The sequence below is a fragment of the Cygnus olor genome, chromosome Z, assembly GCF_009769625.2.
Source record: "Cygnus olor isolate bCygOlo1 chromosome Z, bCygOlo1.pri.v2, whole genome shotgun sequence".
Taxonomy (NCBI): domain Eukaryota; kingdom Metazoa; phylum Chordata; class Aves; order Anseriformes; family Anatidae; genus Cygnus; species Cygnus olor.
Genome location: NC_049198.1, coordinates 13,606,173 through 13,633,636, shown reverse-complemented (window position 1 = coordinate 13,633,636; position 27,464 = coordinate 13,606,173). Strand labels below are relative to the sequence as shown.

The following is a 27,464-nucleotide window of genomic DNA, read 5'->3' as shown; positions in this document are numbered from 1 at the left end:
TTCATGTTTTCTGTTAGATAACTTACAAAGATACTGAAAAAGGTGGACCAAGTGATGAAACCAATTACAATGAATTGCAATTACCTTTCTGTCTTGATCAATTAGATTCACTACTAGGGTTTTTTATTTGTTAATTATATTTCATACAACAATTTGCTAATTTTAAACACCAAAGATTCAAGGCCAAGTTTTGAGCTTTATCCAGATTATTTTAGGCATGCTTAATCTGGGGAGAGAACCTGTTAATTCAGCTTGAACTCTCTTTTGACTACTTATTCAAAATATTACACATTTTTGTATTTTTGCTCTCAAAAATGATTACACCTAGGTAAAGCTGACTGTCCTGGAACATAATCCCTAGAGTTTGCCAACAATGAAAGAGATCTTCCCCATTCATGCACCCCACATAAAAGAGTAAGAGGGGAAGGTGGAGAGAAGAGCTACTCTTGGTTGGTATAAAAATATGCTAGCTGGACTGGAAACCGCTTTAATTTGTACCTCCTTTTCCGCTCATTATTGTACATTTAATCACCTCAGTGTGCACACCTGTAAGTATTTGAGCATCTATTCTGTTCATTTATTCATATATTGTGTTAAAGGGCACTCCAAGGGCTCTAATCTTGACATAGTAATAGGCATATTCCTCTGCTTGCTTCTGTATGGCTTTAGCAAACTCATTAGTACAGAACAGAAATTAATAGGGAGAATGGCAGCAGTAACACTTGCTGGCTATTAAAGTTAGACAAACTTTTCTTTGCGAGTATGTTTAGGCACTTTGTGGAGGGCTCCTGAGATGAAATCCTGGATTATTTTGAATATTGTCAATGCTATAAGGGCAGGTTTTCACCTAAAGTGTACACTGGATAGGATATATGATGAGATGAAAATAAACACATTCAACATGTTACTCTGGGCACACACCTTTTGGATGCTCCCACTGAAGGGCCTGAGGATCCCTGAGTTCTTCTTCACTGTATCGTAACTGGGGACTCCGCCAATAAATATCTCAGAGCTGCACTTAATCTGTGTGAAAGCCCCCTGCAAGAAACATAGCAATAATATTTTATTAGAGTAGCTGGAACCATGCTTGTATCTTCAGACTGGCTTAAATTATATATTATAGTTTACTTCAATGCCTCATTACTTCTGTTAATTGCATTCCTTTTGCAGTTCTCTCAAGAAATCCACCACAGGACACTCTCTACTGCCTGTGCTTTATCCTTAGCCAAGCTAGCTGCAAAAACCCAAGTATTTCAAAATGGGAAAACTGAAGGAATAGAGGAAGGAGAGTTCTGAAACAATAGTAAATTTCTTCTCTCCTTACTTACTAGTCAATTCTCATTCTGATTGCTGTCTGCACACCTAAATATTTGCAAAAAGTTGAGGTACATGGATGCAAATCCAGGACCCAAATGAGACTCATGAAGTTAAAATCAAATCAAGGTCCATGCAACCGAGACTCATTTAATGTTTCCAACACCTGAAAAGCAAATTCACAGGAAGATACAAGGCTGAATGGAAGAAACATTGGGCTTACATTAGCTACTAGAAGTAGTTGCTCAAGATATCTGATAGGTCTACTCAGCTTCATAGTATGAATGGAAAGTAGTTTAATATCTAAAGACAGGATAACTGTGCAATCCCAGATCCAATTTCATTGTTGGCAGCTCCCAGCCAACCTCCTTCTGCAGCTGCACTGCAGCACTTACAGAAGAAAAAAGTGCCCTTACCTTTACCCACCTATCTAGAGGCATCTCTACTGCTCTGCTTGAACATTTGCCACTCAACCTGCTCCTTGACCAAAAATGGGCATTTCAATTAATTTAAATTTTTAAAGAAAAGTCTTTCCTTTAACTAATTTCCCAGTTTGCCGAAAAAAAAAAAAAAAAGTAAAAAAAAGTAAAAAAAAAAAAAAAAGTAAAAAAAAAAGGAGATCCTTCTGCTAAAGGAATTTGGACTTTGTTTTTCTGACCAGACTTTCCATTACGAAAGAATAAAAGATATTTTCTAAGAAGTTCTAGTCTGAGGTTGTTGGGATTAAAAAAAAAAAAAAAAAAAAAAAAAGTACTTCTATATGCACAATTGAGTGCATCTGCTTTGAGTGAAATACCCTGCCTGGGTTCTTGCAAGCAGCATTTCATCTTATTAAAACTCTCTATGAACTCTAGGTTAGGGAAGAATAAAATGCAAGTCATCAACAATGTCAGTAGTCCAGCCTTTACTCTACCCTGAAAACTACTTTTGCAAGGACAAGACAAGGAAATAATTTTCTTTTGGCTTATCTATCCAGCATAATATTCAGAGAGAAGAAAAAAAACAGGACTTTGTGCACATAATTTTCTGTTTCATCCTTCTCCAGATGATGCATTTCATGGCGCACAACTTGTGTGACAGACTTAGCCAGAAACAGTAAGTACCAAGAATAGAATCTCAAGAACATGTATGAACTTCCAAAAACGTGAGTTCAGCTACATAGTAAAAGAAGGTAAGGCCATGATTTCAGCTGCTTTTGTAGGATCCCTGTCCTAAGAGGGAAGACATCATGTGCAAATTTCCCTCTTTGGGCTTAAGAAAATATTGCCCTGACGTGTACTTTTTTGAACTCATAATTTTGACAGCAGCCTGTGAAGCTTACCATTCATTCATTTTATAAACTAACACCTGTATTCATATATATACTTAGGTATATATTAATGACAACTCATGCTATATGCTCACCTCTGCCATCCCTTCCACTGGCTTTTGTTTGTCCACTTGTACGATACCGTTCTTCGCTGTACGAGACACTCGCAGCTCATGCCATTGACCCAGACTGACAGGTTCTTCACTCCTATTTTAAAGGGAAGAAGAATTTTAAGTGTTTTACACTTCTGTCTTTCTGATAGTTTCAAATATCACTGCTATGTTAATAGGTCAGTTCCTCTTGAAGTGACTTTCTAAAAAACCCAAGAACAAACCAACAAAAAATCCACTGTTTCTTTACTTACAAGGAAGCAATATACTGTCTGAACCCTTCCAGCAAATGAAAATAAGATCATGTTCCTACACTGAACAATAAACACTCTAGTTTGTTTATAAAGGAAACATTTCAATAATCAGAATGCACTTCATCTACCTCTGAGCTACTTTTTCTGCTCAGTCATTTATAAGGCATAAAGGCAAATTTTTGGCTCAGCTATACATCCTCATTTCATAATGCCATAAGCCTACAGATAAAATTTTCCACTTAATGGTCAGTTTAGCCCCACATTCTCCACACCCCCTTTTAAAACAGAAGTACTTTGTGATGGCTTATCAGCTCTAATTATGCAGCCTGTTACAGCGACATCTACACGCATACACACGCAGCCTGGCTGCCGTACATTAAGGGGAAGTAACTAAAATATGATACTAATGATGTGATGAGATGCTAAATAGGAACAATAATCCCCATTTGTGTAAAGCATTCACCAGCCAGCCTCAATGGAAGCCTTTGAAGACTGTTCTTACAATCCTTACTAGCTCAGAACTAATATGAATAGCAGCATAACTGGTAGGCAAAAACGCATCTTCCTTTAGCAGTTATACAGAACTTCGCATATTATTTTCAAGCATGCATTATTTATTACACCAGTTAAAACATTTTACATCTAAATGTTATCTTGCAGACTTTCTTCCAGGAGCTATGAAAACTTGTGTTTGATTCACTGGTCAAGCTGGAAAAATCAGAAACAGTGTTATTTGGGACACCTGAAGACTTTCTAGCTTTCTCTCCGTGAAAAAAAAAATATATAAAATTACTTTAGGTAAAATAATGTTTTGTATTTTCAGGCTGACATAAATGCTAATTTTAAAAGGCGTATCATTTTGAAAATATGAAAATAACAATTTAATTTTTTCTTTTTTTTTTTTTCTTTTCAATGAGTTTCAGTTTAAAAATATTTTTATTGTATTTATGTTGATCCTTCAAATTTTCTCAAAGTCCATTTTCATCTGTCGAGAAGACACTGGCAATATTACTTTGACAACCTCAATAAAAAAATATCATTCACTGAGCAATGTCTTCTCTGGTAGCATTTACGGTTTAGTTACCTTGAGTAAATCAATACCTAACAGAACTTCATCACCTTGAAGAGGGGTGTGTGTACACACACACATACGCATGCACACACACACACACACACACACACACCCCTTGCAAAGTCACTTGAGACTTACAAGCTATTTCTTGGATTCACAGGCCTTTTGAAACTAGTATGAGTTTGGTAGTGCTTGCTGCAGGCATTGGAACTTCTGTTTTTTCATGTACTATGGGGATAATGATCACTTTTTCCCAATCACACTGAACCTTACAAAATATTCCAGATGATGAAGTTCTTGACTCTGCAATGTCTGGCCATGGGAAATCCCAGGAGACGGCAAATTCTCCTTTGACAAATTCTCTCATCTTGGTGAATAGCTCAGTGTCTGCATTCAGCTGTCCACTCAGCAGCCCTGCTCCTCCTGGAGCCTGCTGCACACCCTGTGCTTCTTCCAGCCTAGCTCATCTGTGGCAAAATGCAGCCTTCACCAAGGTCAGCTTGCCTGCTGCTACTGCTGATGTACTGAAATGAGCTTGCTTCATCCTTAATTATAAAGCCATTATGGCTGCATTCCCATTATATTCTAATATTTAACAGTCTGATTGTATGAAAGATATTCAGGATGACCAGAGCTGTACCTCCACTTAGGCCAAAAGGTTAGGTGTGAAGCATTATGACCAAGATCAAGGCAGACTTTTAAGTGGCGATTGCCTAAACAGGCAAGAAAAACAGGGAATCTACTTAACTTATTTAAGCACTGACAGAGCTGATGACAGGGTGCAAGTTGCCCACATTATGCAGAAAAAGGAGCTGAACTGGAGACAGAGCTATGTGCAAAGAGGTGTATAGTCCATGAGGAAGTGAGTGGGTCCAGCAGCTGAGATTCGGTTAATTACACCAGGATAAATGGTAACCTGATGTGCGTCAGCCAGGGCAAGTTTACTACAACATTCATAGTCAGTGCCTGAGCCAAAAATGTTACTGCCCTGCCTGAAGCTTGAATGTGTGCTTGGGAGTGGGATGGGAGGGAGAGAGGTGGCAGCCAGTTGGTGGGAGTGACGCCATGTAAAGGACATAATCAATTCCGTGCAAGACGAACCAGGATCCATGTATTTTGTTTTACATATATAGGCTCAGAAGGATTGCACTGTGTGTCAGCACTGTGCCTCCTCAATATTACCTTGCTAAAAAAGACCAAAGCAATGGAACCACTGTAAAAAACAATGGTGCACAAGCAACCAGAAGCTTGGCATTTCCTCATCTCTGTGCTTGGCCTTGCAACCTGCATAATATTCACCAAATGCAGGTGTATTTATGTTATTGTTTAACAACATCTCTGGGGTGTGCAGCAATCCTGACGACTTTCAGCTAAGCTTGTCAGCCTCATGAGTCCCCCACATTACCCAGCCATCACACCACACTCCTTCTTAATGCACATGACCCAAGTATTAATTGGCGTCCTGCTCTCTCTTGTGCTTCCCAACAGAAAGGGGCAGTTTCCACCCTCAAACCCATGCTTGTAGCTCTTGCTGCATTTTAAAAGCCCCATACATCTTGTCTGAACTTTAGTCCAAGGTGTTCTGCACCACTACAGTATTCTTCAGGGAGTAAAACAAACAAACAAACAAACAAACAAACAAACAAAAGACTCTATAGTTGCCAGTAATAGGAATTAGACAGATGTAATCAGGAAGAGATTGAAGGCTGTTGTAAGAAGAGCCATTATTTTGGGTTGGAGCAAAGGTCTCTGACATAAGCTATTTCTGATGGTTTTCGGCCAGAGAAAAGAACAGGGTAAGTTTGGAGTGATACTCCCCTTGATGTATCCTCCCAGCTTCTGGCAACTTGTCATTTAGCAATTTCCTGAGTCAGAGGCTGCATCCGTACAAATGTGTTTGATCTCTCTCAATGGATCTTTCTTCAAAATTGTCTATTATTTTTTAACCTATTTATAGTTCTGGCATATGTAACATGCTGTGACAATTAATTTCCACAACTTATTTATGTACTGTCTGGGAGAGAAAAAAAAAAGTCTTATTTTCGTTTATATCATTTGTTTTGCAGTTTTACTGGGCTCCTTCTAATTTTCACATATTGAAAAAATGCAGAATAATCATTCCTTATTCTTCTCCATGTCATTCATAATTTAAAAATCTAAATCATACTTCCACCAAACTGTTTTCCAAGTTGGAGGGTCCTGCTGCACTTGTGGAATTTGTTTCTCTCCCTTCTCTGGATATCAATGCTATTCTTCTTTTTTTAATTTTGCTTATTTCTTACAAAATGATGTGACCAGAACTGCAGGAAGTTTTCAAGACTGTGGAGCATGGATTTTTGCAGAGGCATTTTTCTTTATTCCATTCCTAAGAATTCTCTGCACCATACTTGCAGTTTCGTATTTGTCTCCAGGCAGCTAGGAGTTGCTTGCACATGGCTATCCATGATAACTCCAGGATCTTTATCTGACAATACAGCATCACCACAGCTGTGTATTGTTAGGATTGTACATTATTTTGCATTTGTCCTCTAGAAATTTCATCTCTCAGTTTATAATCTGAATGGGCTTGTTTGCATGAGTCCTCATTCAGTGGAAAAATCAGGATATTTCTCCCAATCACAGTATAGCCAAAATTCTGGTGTCCACATGAAACATATGGTATGCAAGAGTTGCAGGCAGTGTATACATTTTTCATGAGCTTTATATAGATTATTTCTATATATTAAATCAACCTGGTCAAACTGGCAGCCTCTTGGACTATACCCAAGATACTGAATGCCTCTGTTCAGATCATTGCCTTTTCTGCAGAGCACAGGGAACAATTGTCCAGGGACTAGGCACTCACATACACAGACAGAGAAAAGCTCTTCTTGAGGCATCTCATTGCTCCTGTCCTAGGATTTTATTCTAGGTCAGGATGAATCATGCCCAGGAGGTCTGTCTTTGGAAGCCTGGATGACTCATTTAAACCAGGTATTTACCTTTAAGACTGCTAAACCTAAGTAAATTGGATATTACTCTTAGATCATCTGAAAAACAGCACTATGAGGAAAGAGGGGACCTGGAGCTTCTTGTGACACTTCCAGTCCAGTACCTACTGCCCAGAACTGGAGACCAGGGAGGATATGTTCACAAAAGTGCCACTGTACAATTCTGTGGCTAGAAAGTGCAAGTATGTGTATAAAATAGTTATGGATCCCCTAATTAGCTGTGGCAAAACGTCACAGAGGTGTACAAGGAATTTCAGTAATACCATGCAGAAATAAAAACATCTGCAGTAAGATGGTGTCATGACATGGTAGCACTGACAACAATGCTTTGAAACAAACTGTTGGAGGAAGAAGATCCTGTCGCCTTGAGTACAGTGATAGTGTTTCTGTGCCTCCTTACATGAAGCAGGCACTAGAGAGATGGATGGGCTCCCATTCATCATTACAGGACATTCCTCTCTCCAGTTTACTCCTTTCTGGATATGCACTCTGGCATCATTGGAAGACAAATACAAGAAATGCCGTTTTACCTGATGACAGCCGTTCCTGAGCCACAGTCAAATCTGAATTCCACGTAACCAGCCACCATGTTGATGGAGAGGAAGTCCTTGCTGTCTGTGTCATAGCTGTACAAAAGGACACCAGTCTCTAAATCTGGACGAAATGTCATCTCAAACTCCATGAAGGAAAGGTAATTCTGCAGTTCCAAGGGCCAGGGTGTGCTAGCAAATGATCTTAAGGATTCGTTGAACTGAGGTATAGCCAAGGTGAGTGCTGAAAATCCAGAATACACAAGCAAGTCACTTGAAGCTCAAAGGTAAGGGAGCAACTAACCTACCAACCAGTGTCAGTTCCCTCTCTTTTGTACTTAAGGTAACACTAAGGAAAACAACCAAGGAATTTCATCATTTAAATTAGAAATATTTTTTATTGTAACCTACATCGCTTATCTCCTTAATCCCTCTTTTTTCCAAGGTTGTCCATGTATTAAAAAACTTTCCGGTTTGCTATAACCACTACTCTGTAGTGATTTGCTGTTGTGTTTTTCAAGGTAGCAAGCATGCTACAATGGGTTGTGTCATGAAAAGCAATGTTCATGGTGTGTATTTGACAATTTCTTTGTATGTCTACAATTTCAACATGAAATTGATTTTTTATCCTTCATACTTTAAAATAAACAGCTGACACTTGTTTAGAGGAAAAGGTGTTTTTTTGTTTTTTTTTTTTTTTTTAATGTTAAAGTGCGGCTGTGGAGTGGTATGTTAGTGTTACTTCTGAAAAGCGAGTTTGGGAAGCTTAATTATAGTTAACTGAAATAAGAAGATAAGTATGAAAATCACTGATTGTATAGGAGCTGGATGTAGCCCCAAACTGATTGATGGGATAGGGTTTCACCATGTGATTTTAATAAGGTGAAATAATAACAAGTACTTGTCTTCTGTCACTGTAATAGCATAAGACCTTCTTGGATGTCACTATTTGGAAAACACACTGAAAGCTAAAAAAAAAAAACATAAAAAGAAATATAAGCAATCCAGCTTCCTCTTACCTTCTTCACAGTGGTGACCTTTAAACCCAAGAGGGCAAAGGCAAATGTACGAATCCGCTTTGCTTGCAGTGCAGGTACCACTGTTGATGCAGGATGCCTCGTCACAGATTCCACTGCTGCACTCACCTAAACACAGTGCCACAACATTGATTTATCAGAGGAGGTTGTCAAAGAAGATTGATTTGGCTTTTGATCATTGCAAGTAACCAACGCAATTTGCTTTCCTAGCTAGGTTCTTTCCCTATTTGTCAGACCATGCACCGTTCAGACAAAGTAGGTTGCTTTTAAGCACTGGCTTTGTACCAGACCAGGAAGAAACATTTAAAACAGCAGAAATTAGCCCTCACTAACAAACCATGACAGTCGTACCTTCCAATCATTATTTTTCTTCTGCCCTCATTCCTATCTTTATTTTCACTTAAGCGTTAATTGAAAACTCTCTGGATTGTTTAGATGTGCTGTGGCTTGTTTTATTTCAGTCACCATAAGTGCTTCTTTATTTACCGTAAATTCTTGCCTTGGTAGGCTTAGGAGGTGTTAATCATCAGCAGCTAATCTTATTAACTAAAATGAGGTTGTGAGCCCTCCTCTCAGCACTACAAGGAATCCATATCATTAGCATATGAGCTTCTTAATAAGTATTTCTACTGTTCTGGCACATTACCTGAAATAACAAATAAATTATTTGTTCTTGCTGGAGTTACACTGGAATTGTCATAGAATAAATAATTTACTTATTTTCTTCTGAAAACCACTGTCTATAAAGTTAGATTTGTCACTGGTCGTGTGTACATCTGATAAAGTACTAGTTGATTTTATCTTCTCCTTTATTTTAGATAGTTTCTGCTTACATATTTCGCCCTTTATTGATAGTTATGTACTGATCTTAAATGTTAAGAAAGCCCACATAGTACACTCATGGTGCACATGTGTAAGTACATCATTTGGAAGGGTAAAGTGCTTATGACGAACTATGAACTGCACATTTATTTTGAGGCTGAACTATCACCTCCAGGATGACACAGGTGTGCTAAGGAAATGCTAACAATAAGCACTGGGGAATAGTTTTGTTATCTGAAGTGACTCAGGAAAATCTTACAAAACATCTACAAGTAGGGATTATATCCTTTTTATTTTGTTTAGTGTAAATACAGTACTCTGATTGCAAAGATAATTTCCAGACCAGGACCTTACAAAACTTCAGTAAGGTACTAGTATCAGTACGGCATCAGCGTTCCCATCCTATATTCAGGAAGGAAAGCACAGTGGCATAGTGAAGGATCTCGTGTTAGTGGATGAGGCACTGGCTCATCCCTACTACTGCCGCCTGAGGTGGAAGATCACCTTTCCCCACTGACTTGCAAAGGCAGGAATAACTCCCAGGACATCTGGTGTGGCTCATTGCCCAAACAGACCTGTCTCGTATCACTCAGGTACAAATCCCCTGCCAGACCCGTGTCTTACTGCAGAGAGAAGGTCTGCGTGTGGCACACATGACGCAAGGCTCCAGGGCTCACACAAGGAGAACGACCAAAGCATACCAGTCCTCTGGAAGGAAACTAATTCTCCTTCAGCATGGAATTACCCCTTCAAATGGCTGCCCTGCATCCAACTGCAGGATCACAGGTGCTCACAATGCTCATTTCCCTTTCTAAGCTGCCACAGTGAAATGGGGCAGGAGGGGAATGGGCATCTTGTCACCGTTTTTTACCTAACTACTCTAGTGGAATTTAAAAGACAGTTTCTACAGGGTTTAAATTAACCTTCCGTATATAAATCCTATTTTCAGGTTAATTACAAAACAGAGAACGCTTTAAGACAATAATCTGCACCTTTCCTCAAGGTCCTCTCCAGCCCTACTGATGAAGTTTTCCATGGCTACAAACAGGGATCTGGTCCAGGAGGTCCCTCCTGTACTCATCACTTATCGTGATGGCAACATTAACAAGCAGCACCAGCTCAGTTTTACAGATGGTGAAATCAAGCCAAGGCACTTGCGTGAACTAGAGAAGCACTGAGTCTAAGATGTGAGCAGAAAACTTAGATGATGCTAATCTTTAGAGCAACTGCTGTAATAACAATGTTGGTAGTATTTTCAAAAAGACCAAAGTTAAAATCTTTAAGAACTAGAAGAGGACTAGGACGATAAGAACAGCTGGAAAAGCTGCAGACACCCTGGTTTGAGGGACAGCTTGAGCTGTAGCTCCCTGGTATGCAAGGACAGGCTGCTCTCACGGCATCATGCCCTGGGAGGCTTCTCATGAACAGAGACAGTATGGGACCCTCTCCTGCCCACCCACAGTCCTGTGGTCGACGTACCACAGCATCCCTGATTTATACACTGTACCAATGGGAAAGAAACAAAAGACTAGCTAGGAAAAAACATCCCTAAACCCTAGCAGAGTTCATTTATAATTATTTATTTCAAGTTTAACATGTCACATGTTGTTTGCAAACCTCTGCTGGTACAGTATCATATAAAGTGTGTGCAGACACGTAAGGATAGTAAGGCTCTACTGCTCAGTTTTGAGTCACACATGGCAGACCACAGCATTTATTTTCAGTGATGCTGATTGTTAATGCAGTAGTATGTGGAGCATTCATGGATAGGAATGAAGCCAGCTGTGTCCCAAGAGGCAATAGAGATTAGGGCTCGGAGAATTTTAGCGAGGTTTTTATCTATCTATATAAATTCCATAGATTCTCACTCTATCGTGAAATTACTCTCTGCCTCCAAAGTCTTATTCTTTTCAGCATCTATTTCTTGGGCTGCTCTGTTCCCCTCCTTGTATGCCATAGAAGTTTGGTCATGCTATCTAGAGAATACAGGGCAATTGTTAGGAAGTTTCTCATTAATCACTTCCTTCTTGGGATGCCAAATGCAAAGCTATAGAGGAGAAGAAAGATGACTTTGTGGCTGAGGCATGGCATGGAGAGTTAAGCGATATGGGATCTATTTCCTGCTTTTACCACTCACATTCTGACTCGGGGTTTAGTCTTCCCTTTAAACTGTTTAGACTGGGAGGTCATTAAAGCAAGGATTTTGTTGCCCTTTTTTCTGAGTGCCCGTTACATGAAGCAGAGATGAATAAATACATATAGAAGATGGGCCCAGTTAATTAACTCACCTTTCCATCTGTGAAGGGAGACAATGTTATAATACCACCCCACAAAGATGTTGAAAGAATTGATACCACTTTTTTTTTTCTTTAAACATACTGTGATTCTGGAAATGGAAACAATGGATGGTCGACAGGCCTATGGATGGTCAATAGATGGTCAACTGGACTGAAGGCTTATTTGCCTCAGCAGTAATGGGGTTTCACAGGAAAAGCTCTTTCAATGGCCACAGCACTGCTCTGAAAGATCCCTGTGTTGCTTTGGACAAGTGCAATGGTGCCTGTAGGCAAAACACATTTTGTTGTGTCCCAACTGTTTTACAAAAACACAGCATGCATACTATTGACTTCTGATGATGACTGCATCAGTCAGGAGCATGGAGAGGTAGCCTGAAAGACACTGGCAGAAACACTGGTGCAGACATAATTATATCAGCAACACTGAGTTTCCTGTTTGCTCATGGGAGCTGCTTTTACAATTGTGTTTGACAACTGTATCCACAAGGGTTTTTGGTATACCACATTGATATTTACATGCACAGTGTGATAAAACCTCCCTACTACAGACACAGCTACAGCAATGCACAAAGGCACAGAGACATATCACCCCATAAGTCAAGACCACACCTCCCCCTCTCAGACATGGACCATTGCCCAATTTTTTCTATCATGCAAAAAAAAAAAAAAAAAAAAAAGTGGTTTAGCACTGATTAAAGTGCTAAGCCCCACACCACTACACTTACCCACATCGGCACCACTGAGAGCCTTCCCTAATGGCCAGGGTCTCATATCAATCATCTTCCCATTGACGCTGAGCAACTGAACGCAGCCCTGAAATCCTTGGTTGGTGCCTGTGGCTCTGACCAGCCAGTACATGCTGGGGGCACCGCCGACATAGAAGGGAGTCCGGAAGGTAATTTTACTGTATTGGCCCTAAAGGGAAAACAGAGTACAGCATGATGTAGAACAGACATAACAGAGGATAACTAATTAAGCCACATTGTGCATAATCAATTATTTTCTCCATGAAGACTTGTCCCAGGGGATATGAAGGCTGCTCATTGGTAATTCCTTTCCATTGCTCATTCCTCTGCTCCGTCTATCATCTTAAATGTTACTTTTTGTGCCAGCAGCCATCATGATAACATGAGCTATTTAATGCAAAATAAAAAGCTTAAAAATCACTGTCTTCTAAGGAGGCATTGTGGATATATGTTTTCTGCTGCAATTTCTTCTATTGCTTTGGCCAAAATTGTTGTCTTCTCAACTCAGCCCTGGAGGACACACAACAATGTAGTACTGCTTTTTGGACAGAACTCAGCAAATGCCAAGGGTTGAAAAATAATAAAATGACAAAAGAGAACAGTAAAAACAATACAAGAAAAAAGCTGATACAGCTACAACTTTAGTGGGATTCTGCTCACTTTGCCAGCACTAAATTTACTCCCACTGTTTTTTTATTTGACCTTAATCTGCTATGGAAACCTACACATACAACTTTACTATTACCACTACAGTGCACAGGAAGGAACAATGTAACTAAACAAAACTTTTTTGATCACTGAATCAAACCTCTTCCTAATGTGGGCAGCTGAGTCATAATTCCTTTCATAAATTGATCAAAATATGTCTTTTGCCTCCTACTCAAATGCTGTTTCAAAACCTCAGTCCCCTTTAGAAGAAAACATTTACAATTCCTGCTTTTATTCATGGCGATATTTTTATTTTATTTTTTTTTTTACCAATGTGCCCTTCAACAATGATGACCATTATGCCAAACGCTTTCTGGATTTTTCACCACTGCCCTGTCTCCATGATATTTTATAACAATAAATCTTCATAAATAACAGTAAAGTCCCACAGGCTCTATTTGGCCAGACTAAGTGAGCCAAGGTTATTAAGTCTGTGGGTGTTAACTGCACAGTGCACTGCAGAAATAGATCAAATAGATCTACATTTCAGCATGAAATAATCTAGGTGGGGCCTGTGGCTAAAGAGAGTTTAGACATCCGCATGGTTTCATGGTGGACATATCCCAGGGCACACAGCCCTCCAGCCTGCCTCTAGCTGACTGCCATCTCCAATTGCCTTCAATGTTCCTGCCCACCTTGGTCTGCCGAGTTCCACTTCTTGTTTAGGCTCTCTCTAACGTCTTCAAGTTAAAATGAACGAGGTCAGAAAAAGCTATCATTTGCTGATACTAATCCAGGTCATTTTAACTAGGAAGTTCTGGTGAAGAGTAATACCTGGAGCAATTAACTATTTTTCTGGTGTAATTGCAGCTAGAAAAGTGTGTGTTCACTGTTAGAATCCTCTTGCAGCAGACTCTTAGACCATAATCCACCTTCTTGCACCTCTTCTTGATCAACTTTTTGATCGAACCTACTTCGGGTATGGGTGATCACAGCTCTGCATAACCATATGCAATCACACCAAAGTGTTACAAAAACAGCATTAGTCTCTACTGGACAGATCTCCTGTTTCTCTGTGAATCATATTTGCCTTTTGCATGGCCTCACAGCACTGGTAACACATAGTGACATGTGACAGACATTAAAATCCTTCTCCTCTATCATTTCCAGCTGATGAGCACACAAAGTGCAGCAGAAGTTCTTGCCATTAGGCCCCAAGCACACAGCATTTAAGCTGACAGGCTTCACCCCCTTCCTATTACTCAGGTCCTCAAGATTATTTTTTTTCCCTTTCAGAGCCTGCACATAAAAGTGTAAAGTAATAAGATGTTTGAAGCCACTTTTTTCAAGGCCAGGGATGGCATGCTAATAGTGGTTATCAAAGAGAAGAGGAAAGACATCCAAACCAATTTGCAATTGTCTTTTTTTCAGTACCTTAATTTCATTTCTGTTCTCTGGTTTGGTAACAGATGAGCAAGTCAAAACATCTCCCTCTATTATATTTTGGTCTCAAATGAAATTGTTGATGTTACCATAAGTCAGGACAGAATGTCTATCTCCATTACTGTTCTTAGATCTATGTACATGGTATACATTTGATTACACTTTTTTATGCAAATTTTGTGTGGCTGTATGTATATTGTACATAAATATATATACATAAACACATATGAGTAGTCTTCATCTGGCTGAGGGAGTGGAGAAGCTGAGACTTGCAAAAGAAAGCAATCAGACAGCAGCTGTAAAACCTGGCAAACTTCTCACAGCAGCTTATATGTGAGACCAGCAAAGTGCAGCAGGAGGGTGCAGAGCAAGGAGGGAGCATGACAGAGGAACCTGGATGGGATTCAGCATTGGGATATTTACCTATGTGATTTCTAGATTACGTATGTAGAAAAGTAATCTGTACTTTCATTCTGGTTCACTAAATGCCCCAATGCTGATAAATAAAAGCAAATCTTTTAAATCTGATCAAACTTCTACGGGCAAGAAAAAAAACCTCATCGCAATATTGAGAGAGCCCCAGGTCGAGCTGCAAGTGCAGGATTACCTACCCGAGATTTTCCTGTGACCGGAGCATCATTGTCCATCCTGAGCCAGCCATTCAGCCCGTCTCTGAACAGTGTGACACTATGCCAGTTCCCCAGCTTTATTTTATTTTCACTTGTTATAACCGCAGGTCCAGTGCCACAGTTAAACCTGGCAGCAGGAAACAGAGAGGGCACGGTTACAATTTTTCATTAACCAAATACTGAATGTTTTCAGACTCTGAATATTCCCTTCACTCCTGGGAATCTCTCCTTTTCTCGATGCATATTAACAAGCAACAGGCAATTAGACAGCAGGTCTAAGTATGATCTATTACATGTTTCCAATTTTATTATTCCCCTTTCTCCCATGGAGAAAGTTTTGCATCCTCTGGCTATATCACATGCATTGCAAAGCTTGCCCACAGCTAAAATTGTTTCAAGATGCAGGGTATTACAATACAAGTTCCTGCTATCACAGTAATTTCTCTTGGCAATTTCTCTGGCTCCCTAGTGAAAGGCAGAGCTGTATTAAAAACTCTGGGATTCTGTATGAAACTCGTGTCTTTCAGTGCTGACTGACAAGGAGAACTCCTGGAGAGTCTCTGTGGATCTGGCCTTGCACAAAACGTGCCATTTTCTCTAGTTGCTGTTCAGTGCAGGAGGTGAACAGAAACAGAGCCAGGGCACGTCACCACTCTGGTTTTCCCCACTTTCTAAGGACTCAGCTTCCCAAATAAGGAGAGCCTTGAGATACTCCCTCACACACTTAGTATCCACAGCAATGCAGAAACCCCCTCCATTGTCACATAAAAAAATCTGCAACTCCCACCTAAACAAGAGGTATGGGATGAAGCTCCAGGCCCTTTGGCGGCATGGAGTCCTTTATTTTGCTACATGATTTGCTCCTTTTGCTGTGAAGCAAAAACACTAACTATGCACAGCTTGACACAGCATAAGCTCAACAAGTGCAGTGGCTCACTGGCATATGTGGTGACATAGCAAAGAGTCCCAGACCAATACCCCAAAGAAAACTGATCGTTTTGCCTTTACACCAAGGTCTGAGTAAAATGAGTTCAGAAGGTCACTTGTCAACACACTGAGGATGAGAGAAGAAAATATTGAAGAACTGTTCCATGAAGTGATACTACCCATTCTGAGCACTACACGGTGCAAAAGTCAAAGACACAACAGATATTCATCACCAAAAGCAGCCCCTTCTCTTTAAATCAGATTTAGTGTGGAGGTGAGCCTGGTAGAAATCAATGTTTTACCTGAACTGGATGCTCCGTCGGATGATTGCCAGTGACATAAAATCACCACGGCCATGTTCATTTTCTCCACAGTATAGCAGCAAACCATCTTCTGATTCAGCCTGCAATGATGACGTAAATATGAAAAAATCAAAGTCTAAGCCTCACAGTGACAGATAAATGCAAGTAGCACTGGGGGACTATTCTCCAGAAAAGGTACAAGATCTTTCAGATAAAGTTTTAAACTTGCTAAATCAGAAACTGATTGATCCATTATGAATCCTGCATTTGAAGAGCATAAAAAATATTGTCGTTATGCTTAAATGGTTTATGAACATCTGTTTACAGTATGATACCATCAGATCTAGCAACAAGCTTGAAAGAATAAAACTGTTAGACATGGAAAGCTGTGCAGAGGAAAAGGCTCTGGGGGTGCTGGTCAATGCTTGCCTGAACATGAGCCAGCAGTGTGCCCACGTGGCCAAGAAGGCCAACGGCATCCTGGCTTGGATCAGGAATAGTCCAGCCAGCAGGAGCAGGGAGGTGATCGTCCCCCTGTACTCTGCTCTGGCGAGGCCGCACCTCGAGTGCTGTGTTCAGTTTTGGGTCCCTCAGTACAAGAAGGACATCGAGGCCCTGGACCATGTCCAAGGGCTACGAAGCTGGTGAAGGGCCTGGAACACAAGCCCTGTGAGGAGCAGCTGAGGGAACTGGGGTTGTTTTGTCTGAAGAAGAGGAGGCTCAGGGGAGTCCTTATTGCTTTCTACAGCTCCCTGAAAGGAAGGTGTGGGGAGCTGGGGGTCGGCCTCTTCTCACAGGTAGCTAGTGATAGGACTAGAGGGAATGGTGTCAAGTTGCACCAGGGGAAGTTTAGGTTGGAAATGAGGAGACATTTCTTCTCAGAAAGAGCAGTCAGGCATTGGAACGGGTTGCCCAGGGAGGTGGTGGAGTGACCGTCCCTGGGGGTGTTTAAGGAAAGGTTGGACATGATGCTTAGGGACATGGTTTATTGGGTGACTGGTGGTTGGGGGATGGTTGGACCAGATGCTCTTGGAGGTCTTTTCCAACCTTAATGATTCTATGATTCAATGTCCCATGTGAAAACTCTGAGCACAAAGTCTAGCAAGGACATCCTATCCTAGCAAGCCTACTAAGCATAGAGACATTAGACTTACTGCACATGAATACACACACCCTATTTCACATGTTCAATGAGCCTCACACTTTTCAGGCTGAACAACCTGTGCAGGCAACATTTATGCATATGAGCGTAACAGCAGACGCAGTGGCTTTTTACAGCAATCCTACAATTTGAGCTGACAAATTGCATGAAGAGCGTTGGATCACCACATGAGGCAACAGATCGCTTACTGCTCTAGTGAAATGCTCATATCTAGGCTGTGATGCTGGCCAGTCTGCCTTGCATGGCAGGAGGGGTGCAGCTGAGAGCTCACCTACAATGTGTGCTGGCCCACCTTCACTACAAGCAGCCCTAATCAGCTCTGTCCTAATACACACACACACCAACACAAGCCTGTGTGGGATATACCCTACTGTAGTCAGTTTACATGGCAAGGTTTTGGTAGTGGGGGGCTGCAGGGGTGGCCTCTGTGAGAAGAATCCAGAAGCTGCCCCATGCTACGTAAGGGCCAGTTTCAGCCAGCTCCAAAGGGACCTGCCACAGCACAGAGCAAAGCCAAGCCAATAAGTGATATTATTTGCACCTCTTTGAGAGCATATTTAAGAAAGGGGGAAAAAAAAATAAAAAAAAAAAATACCTGCTGCGCAACAGCTACTGTGAGAGTGAGGAGTGAAAAACAGCCCTGCAGCCCCCCCCAGGTCAGTGCAGCAGGAGGGCAGGAGGTGCTCCAGGCATGCAGTAGAGGTTTCCCTGCGGCCTGTGGAGAGGCCCCTGGTGGAGCAGGCTGTCCCCCTGCAGCCCATGGGTCCCACATGGAGCAGATCTCCACGCTGCAGCCCATGGAGGAGCCCCCGGTGGAGCAGGGGGATGTGGCCTGGAGGAGGCTGCGGCCCATGGAGAGCCCCCGCAGGCGCAGGCCCTGGGCCAGAGCTGCAGCCCGTGGAGAGGAGCCCACGCAGGAGCACGGGGTCTGAGGGGAGCTGCCACCCGTGGAGGACCCGTGCTGGAGCAGTTTGCTCCTGGGGGATGGATGGACCCTGTGGTATGGAGCCATGTGGGAGCAGTTCTTGAAGAGCTGCTGACTGAGGGACCCCAAGTGGAGCAAGGGCAGAGAGTGACCATGAAGGAGCGGCAGAGACAAAGCGTCAGGGACTGACCACAGCCCCCATTCCCCTGCTCTGCTCAGGGCGATGAGGTGGAAGAGGGTAGGTGAGGGGAAGGTGTTTTTAGTTTCTTTTCTTTGTTTCTCGCTTCTCTAGCATGTTAGTAATAGGTAATACTTTTTTCAATTCTCCCTATGCTGAGTCTGTTTTGCCCATGACTATAATTGGCGAGTGATCTCCCCGTCCTTAACTCTCCAGCCCCCCACCATCATATTTTCTCCCCCTTTCCCTTTGAGGGGTGGGGAAATGAGAGACCAGTTGTGGTGGAGTTCAGCTGCCCAGCTGGGTTAAGCCACCACACCTACCACATAAGACTTATAGCTCAAGCAGCCCAGCATCTTGCAGGTGTCCCAAACTTCGGAGGTGGAAAATACTGCCTACTTATGTACTGCAGCTTAGGAAAGGAACTCTGGACAGAAGGCAGTCTTTTGCTTAGTACAAGAAGATTACCCAGGTGTACTTCAGCCTGTAGATCATTCACATAGCTACAGACCTGCCAATGTTCATTGCCACTACTCTGTAATGCCCGATATCACTAGTCTCAGGGACTCTCTCATGCGCTAACCATTAATAATGGGCACAAACATTTTAGCTCAGATTACCAAATTAATTTGCATTCATTGGATGTGAAGCCAGATCTTTAGAGATGAAGTTTACATGTAGACTCACCACAATTGCATTATAAGTTATAGTGAAGCTAAGTTACCATTCCACTGTCAGTAATATCAGAATAAGACAGTAAAATTTGGAGCTTCTAACTGAGCTTGAAATTGCTTAAACTTACCCTGAATTCAAGGGTGATTTGAAATGTCTGATAGGAGTTTTTCAGTGGTTCAAATGTGATGTATGAGTAGCCATAGAACTGAGGATACTGGATAATAATATCTGAAAAGCAAAGACAGAAATGTGGTTTAGCAGTTTTCTCCTATATAAAAATCGATATACGCATTTAGCACTAAATAACATCAGGTGAAAATGCAAGGCAGAGTTTCTCCAGAGACAGCCATTAGTCAGTAGCAGTCAACAATCAGTTAACCTATTGCCTTGTCCTCCCACCACCATTCACAACTAACTCCTTTATTCCCAAGGATCTGGTGAACTTGGAAAGAAACAGGATACTAAGGGCCAAATACTGCTCAACAGTTTAATCATTGGCTTCAGTGGAACTTTCTCCAGATTTTCGTCTCTGTTAGAGAAGACAGAATCTGTCTACTTTACTACTATATTTATCTCCTTTTCAGAATTCATTTATTACAGAGACAATAAAGTAATTTTCTGTTTTGCAGGATTACAAAAACATATGTGGGAAATGTGCACTGGGCCAGGCTCCACGCCTCATTAGTCACTGCCGCTCCATAGCTGCTGTGTCCAGCATCCAGAGAATCCTTGGGTGGCTCCGAGGAGCCTAGCAGCTCCCATTCAGCTCAGAGCAGACAGTCCAGAGAGGGGTGGGGAAAAGGGGGTCCCTGCAGGCATCTCTCCATCCTTGGATGAAGCAGTGCCCCTTCATATTGATTGTCAGCTGGCATCATCAACCCTCAGCCTTTGCTATCTTATGTTACAACACCATCCCAGCTCCAGCACAGAAGAAAAACAACAGAGAGGTCTTACTGCTACCTTTGTAGCTCATTTTCCTAATAAACATAGAGGACAGATGCAGTTTCAGGCCTGAATTTTTGCCATGGATATAAGTCTAATGAGGCAGGAAGGATGAGGAGACTTATTCCTCTTTGCTATTTGAATATTCAGTGGATTATACTTGCATATTTGTATCTGGATACAGTTCTTTCAGCTTTTTTGTTATTAAGACAAACAAATAAAGTACTTTTGAGACTGAGGTGGAGAGAATTGGTGCTATAAACCTGAATGCAACCATAAGCAGACAGGATTAACTCATGTCCTGATCATAAACAGCACTGACTGGACCAGAGAGCCACACAGCTGTTGATTGTAAAGAAAAGTCTGTTTTCATTCAGATTTATATAGTATTTAACAATACTGGCTGCTGTGGAGAAATAGGGTACAAGGCAGTATTGGTACGTGATGCTACTGCTTACCAAGGAATAAAAAACTCCCTTGTGAAAAATGGTGGGTTTGGACTCACATTAACAAACCAGTTCTACAGGCTGTATACAGTTATGTCAGTTCAAATACATCCTTGACTTTTCATACTTGATCAAGGCCAAAAATCACATCTGCAGCTGTTCCATGTGGCTGAGTCACAACAGATTGTTTTCAGAATGAGCTCTGTCTACTCCAGCACTGGGAGACGAAGCTCAAATACCCCAAGTGCCTGTACCTCTGATGCACAATATGGCACATCAGCAATGTTCTGCATTGAGCCTGCAGAAGAAATGCATGTTCTTTTCTTCCTTAGCTGGTGGGATGGCACTACCACCAGTAACAGGACAGATCCTCAGCACTGTCTGCATTCATCTCTGACAATAACACACAAGTCATGCCACCATCCCGATAGAAAGGGTATCATTTCGCCATCATTCTCCTCATTTACTTTTTTGCTAGTTACCACCATTGATTGCAACCTTCTGTTGTGACTTTTAGCACCTGCTATCAAGAGTTTGACATCTGATGGGGAAGTGATGCCTGGGATACTGTGTGGCAGAGAAGGTAAGCCCACCACTTTGAAGGGCCATGATGAGTCAACTCAGCCACCTCATGTAGCTGCCCCTTTAGGGCTGAGCAGATCTAGGAGGCACGGCAAAGGTAGGTGCCTCTTTCTTCCTTCCCCTGCACAGCCACACCTCTTGTTTTCCACAAGCTCTAGCATTCATCTGACCCCTTGGTCACCAAAGCAGCAGAAAAATAACTCCAGGGGAAAAATAAACCACTGAGATTTGTTTCTGGCCAGCTAAGTGAGCTGAACAGGCTCATTAGATGATGAGCTGATGTCAGACCTGGCAAAAAGGAGAGGTTAGGTCTCCAAGAGGGCTGAATGCCCCTGCTGAAAGCTGGGGAAGACATGTGTGGACATTGCCAGGCCTGGGTGTCTACCACCATGTCTTGCTCCTTCTACCTCCCACTCCCATATGGGGGAAGGAGAATTAAACTCCCCCTGCACAGCTACATGGGGTCTGCATTAATCTTTCCCCGCTTTATTAGAGTGATTTCTTCAAACTTACTTGAGGAAAGAAAAACAAGGGGATTGGTCTGAACTGGGACATGGAAGCTGCTGTTGTCCTTAGGGATCCATTAAACCCATCCAGCTATCCCAAAAATATACTTTTGTTGTTTTACCTCACAGCTGCTCCTTTCCTCAGACAAACAGAAGCCAGCAGGGGAGCAGAAATCCACCTCCAGCTGGTCTGCACCAGCCTGGGCCACAGCCTGAGCCACAGCCAGGCCCTCCTGAATGCTGCTGTCACTGCATGAAGGCCACGGATACTTGGTCAGCCAAACCTGGAGGGACACTTTGTCTGGAAGCCAATAAGGAAGGACACCACACAGACTGTCAGACGAGGAGCTCGGCATGCAGAAACCTACCTTCTGTGCATGTCTCTCCTCCTTTCCCCAAGTTGCAGTGGCAGCGCGAGCCTCCCCAGTCATAGTCGTTGACACAAAAGCTGTCTGCAGAGCAGATGGTCTCATCGCAGGAGAGATCAAAGAGGCGCAGTGCAGAAGACACGCCACCCCTTCTCGTGGCCCTGGCTGTAGTCGCCCTCACTGTTGTAGAAGGTCGAGTGGTGATGGGAGTGGAAGTGGTGGGCTCAGAAGTGGTTATAAGGAGCCGTGACAGGAGCCTGGAACTAGACCCTGATGTGACCTTGGTTTCAACCAGAAATTTTCTGTTGCCTCCTTTGATAGCAGGGAGAGGTCTGAGCTGAAGGGAAAGAAACGAACAGAAATTCAGTAAAACTTATGTTTCTACGTGGAAATGAATTGAATGCTTTCCAAGACATGGATCTGAAGTAACAAATTCATCCTCACTGAAGAAAAAGAAGCAACCACATTATAATATCTGAGTATATAATATCTGTCTGACAAGACCAGACACTTTAAAAGACTAAAAAGAAAACAGAAATGTCAAACTGGAGTCTTGAAATTTACCTCTTCTATGTAAATGTCATAGTCTGAGTCATCAACATCAAATCCATCATCATCACCAGTGACTGCCTCTGTGATATACCGATGCCCATAGTTTCCGCTTCCTAACTCCTCGGAGCCTGAAAAGACACAACTAATATACTCAGTTCATATGTTTTTTCTGTTTACATACAGCAACTCAAATCTTACTTCCCCCTGGCTCAGCACACTGAAATCAGAAATGGTGTTAATATTCATTCCATATAGGCGATGCATGTGTCAACCAGAAGATGGGATGTGTTGCATGAGTGATACACACACAACAAACCAAGTGAAGACCTCCATTTAATCACTTCTTGTGTTTCTTTAACGAAGCGGGAAAAACTCAGTTCTCCCACTGCAAACTGACTTTTATCTATCATTCCTCCAGGAGAAAGGCTCTGAATGTTTTTCAGCATGAACCACACTTTAATAACTGTACTGTTTTTAGACCAAACCTTTCGCTTTTATACATACACAGTCCGCTGTTCACCCTACTGCCAACCAAGTACTGGAACACCACAGGAGGTACAGCTAGTTGGGGCTTTTCTGGCACACTCTGCTTTATCTGCTTACACTGGCTTCGATGCTTCTGAAATTAATACTCTAAGTGTATTTTTAGATTGTATTTTAAAATGCAATGTAGCACCTGGAAAACAAGAAAGGTGCACAAACACCACTTGCTTTTTGTGTGCACAATCTGCCTCTCCCTGGAGTGCTGAGCAGCTCTGTGAAGGACTTCATGCTAGGAACTGCCATTTAAAAACGTAATATGATCGATGCAGAAAATATCTGTGTTCTTCTGCACTTTACACAACAGATCTGTTTAAACATTGCTTTTTAGCTAGTAAAATTTACCTGAAGTCATGAGGAAATATAATAAGGGTAACTGCATCACTACCATTCCTTGACATTTCAGTAAGGTTAACAACATAAAACATATAGTAACCAGTGAAACAACGGACTTCATACATATGCCTTTTCCATAAAATATGCTGCAGTCACTTAAAAACAGCACAGGTAATCCTTGCTTTACAGAGCCTCTGTATGGGCTGACCGCGTGTACTTGCTTATTTTAGCAGCCACAAGCTGCCCAAGTTTTCCTGAGAGTTATCAGGTCCTTCCCACCACAAGAGGCAGAGACACAAAGTCCTGCTGGGCCAGGGCTGTCTACAGGAAGGAGACCTGACAGCCCAAAAACACCAGCAAACCACTTGGTGGTAGTGAGAGCTCCACTACTACCACTGAACAACCTGATGGAGCCAGCAAAAGATAACGAGGCTCAGCAGACTTTTTGGACAGTTATGTAATCAAGCATATGCACACCAGATATGAGTGCGCACCCTGGCTGGCTCATTGGCCACCTACCATATGCTCCTGCAGAGCTACTCAGCAATGGAGTTCACATGTTACATCAGCACAAACAAAAATGCAGAGCCAAACAAGCAGATGTAATGAGGCGCACACGTTTCCAAGCAAAGCAGCATGCTAGACCAGGAAAGAATATGTATAAGCCTCTGCACTCTAACATGTATACCTAATCATCTGTAAATAATACAATTTAACTGTATATTAAGTAGAGGTACAGAGCATAGAGTCCTACTAATGGAGATAAGCAGAGAATTCATAATGTTACGGCTGGTGATGAGATGAGGCCAATTGGACAAACTACAGATGGATTATTTTTCCTAGTGACTGTGAATGCACAGGCAAAGAATGACTATAAGGGAAACCGGCTGCAAATTTACAAACTCATCCCAGTCCTGCAATCATTATGGAAAGAAATGGGTATTAGCAAAACATGGGCACACTTCATATTCCCAGTATTCACTTGAAAAGTCGCTAAGACTAATTAGTACCACCAGATAATTTTACTCCAGGTAGTCAAGATGGCCACTTCTTTTCCATCCATCACTGCATCAGAATCTCTTTCTCTGGCAAATGCAGTTTTATATGACATTAATTTCTACAAAAGAATTTCAATATGTCCAAACAGAAACCTTATAAATGAGACTTACAGTTTACTGGAAAGTATGTTAATGAAGCGGAGCCCAGCACTAACTCCACTCTTAGCAGATGCAGCAATTTTCAGCTCACTGGAATACTCTTCCTTTTAAGTCAGGTCTGTAATATTACTTCTTGCTTTTCTAAGTAGAGTGCTCACATTGCATGTCTGTATTTCAGTACTAATTCAGTTCTAATGGATGAAACTAATTTACTTAAGAGCAACAGAAGTAATAAAACTAAGTTGGGAAAAAAAGAAAAAAAATGCACATTACTGATCAATCATATGTCAAGGAAAACAAACTACTCTGTATTCAGGCTGTGATACATAACCTCAATTTTCTAATTTAAAGGCATAAGCTACAAAATAAACATCTGTTTTAGTCCAAATTTTGCACATTTTTTTCTCTTCTCAAGCAAATTTTCTATTAGCTTAATGGATTTATGTTCACTAAGGAGGATAGGGATGATATAATACAGACAATGAAGTATCTGTATATTCACATGTACAAAAATATTTGTTCTTAGTTTTGCATTCAGATATGCAGACTAGCTTAAATGTATAATACATGATTTTAATGCCATGCTGTTTTGCTCAAGTGTAACTCTCCTGTTTTGAGTGAAGTTATCACTGAACTACACCAATAGCCACCAGCACACAATGAGACTTTGTAACTTAGGAGACATGGGCAGTTCCCCAAGCAGAAGGTGTGCCTCTTTCACCTGGTAGACTAAGATGTATCATGCTTTTCCAACGGAAGACCCTGGGGACAGCGTATACCCACAATTTTAAGATAGACAGTGATTTCTTTTACTCTATTGAACTGGCAAAATATTCACATTCTTGAGAGAGCAAAGAAGGTACATCTTATTGTGTCTTGATAGAAAGGATTGATCTGAGGCCCTTCTCCAAAGACCTTCAGAATTTAAGTTTGGCATCACCAGCAAAAGTATAACTTAAGAAGGTGCCCTAATATTCATAGATCTCTAACATGGCCTAAAATCCCCCCTTCCCAGCTCCATCTAAGTTTCAGCCAGCACATGCTACATTACTCTACCTGCCAACATGAAAGCAGTTTTGGTAACATATATTGCATTTGGGAGCAAGGAAGGCAAAGAAGTTTGCTCCTACCTATGTCTGAACACATACAGATCAATGGACACAAAAACAATGAGACTATCAAACAACCCACTGTCTTCTCAATGGCTTTGGTCTGCCTTGCATTCGGTGTTGGCTCATTGGATGTGACATGATACCCACATGCAAGGTTGCAACAAAACTACAAAACAAACAGAAAGCAGAGAAGCCAGCAGCACTTGCTGCAGACAAGCCTCCTTGCCAGCCCACTTCTTGAGAGCACTGCATAGCTTTGGTGGTGAGCTCACCTGATAATGGGTGGCAAATAAACGAAAATAAAGCAAAGTGGTACACTGAAAATGCTGAAACAACTCCAGAGATTGTGTACGCCATATTTCATTAAATCAGTGTTTCAGTGTACAAGAAGATGAAGTCTGTTTAAGACTCTCTACCAGGTCTTATAATCCCGTTTTATAATTAATTGGAAAACTAGTGGGGGGGTCCTGAACTGAAGTCAGCTTCTTTCCAAATAATCGGGGGCTAAGTTATACCAAAGGTATCTTTTTCAAAACAAAGAGAAAGCCATACAAACTTCTGTTTTGCCAATTAGGTGGCCACTGACATTCCGATCAGGAGACATACTGATCAGGAGATACAGAAGAGAGTAGGAGGTAGGCCAGAGCAAGCAGATTGAATGAAATGTTAACACACTGATCGCCCTCACACATAAGACGTAACAGGTTTAAGTCCAGAATACATCAGGGCATTTTTATCTGAGTTTTGTCCCTGCCAGCAACTCAGAGTGAAGCACTGTATATCGCTTGGCCTGTCTCTTGCTCTTTGTTCCTGCTTGTATAACGGAAACAATAAATACAAATACAGCCTTTGTAAAGCCTTCGGAGATCTGTGGGAAACAGTTGTGTAGAAAACCATCTCCATCCACTATCTTCAGGACACATCACCATCACTTAAATCAAGGTTTGGGCCTGAGGGACTGCTCTTTTCCTGTGCCTGAGCCTCAGCAGACACGTCCAAGCAGTGTGCAGAACATTTAAGCACCTGTGCCAATGCCTTTTTCAGCATGAGCCAGAGCGTATGGATGCCCCCATTTGTAAGAAGCCAGGCAGTGATGGCCAGGCCCAAAGGAAGGGATGTACCTGAATTAAGCATCCACTTCTGTCACGTTAGCTGCAGAGACAATCAGGAAGGTATTTTTAACAGAAGATGCTTCCTCTGTGGGTCTGGCAAAGCTCAAGGCTGGTGACCTTCCAGGCACAGTGCAAAGCCCATCTGTTTCCCCAGGAGATGAAGGGTATTTAAGTGATGCAGGTGAGGACACTTTGTTTGATTCTTTGGGACATTTCATTACTTTTGTTATTACTGAACTTGATATATGAAAACTTTTGTTTTCAAGTAAAGTGTTTGTGACACTTTGAAAGATTTGATATAGCAAAAAAAAAAAAACAACCGTGTAAGTGAAGTAACTATAACCTGTGTCTGCAATTAAGAAAAGCAACAACAAGTTGATTTATTACATCATTTCCTTCTATTAAAAAAATGAAAACAAATCATAAATAAATGAGAACCCT

General features: G+C 41.6%; 1 protein-coding gene across 2 annotated transcripts in view; it reads right to left on the bottom strand.

Moving 5' to 3' along the window:
- The window catches only part of EGFLAM (EGF like, fibronectin type III and laminin G domains), an 86,514-nt gene that overhangs the window by 21,153 nt on the left and 37,897 nt on the right, over positions 1-27,464 (bottom strand). For both annotated transcript variants that reach the window (XM_040539894.1, XM_040539893.1), the window contains exons 8-17: positions 22,779-22,894; positions 22,215-22,551; positions 19,498-19,598; positions 16,431-16,531; positions 15,184-15,328; positions 12,461-12,650; positions 8,599-8,724; positions 7,580-7,823; positions 2,719-2,830; positions 922-1,038 (exon numbers count right to left, since the gene is read on the bottom strand). In XM_040539894.1, coding sequence (XP_040395828.1) covers positions 922-1,038; positions 2,719-2,830; positions 7,580-7,823; positions 8,599-8,724; positions 12,461-12,650; positions 15,184-15,328; positions 16,431-16,531; positions 19,498-19,598; positions 22,215-22,551; positions 22,779-22,894 — 1,589 coding nt within the window. The remainder of the gene's footprint in view (positions 1-921; positions 1,039-2,718; positions 2,831-7,579; positions 7,824-8,598; positions 8,725-12,460; positions 12,651-15,183; positions 15,329-16,430; positions 16,532-19,497; positions 19,599-22,214; positions 22,552-22,778; positions 22,895-27,464) is intronic.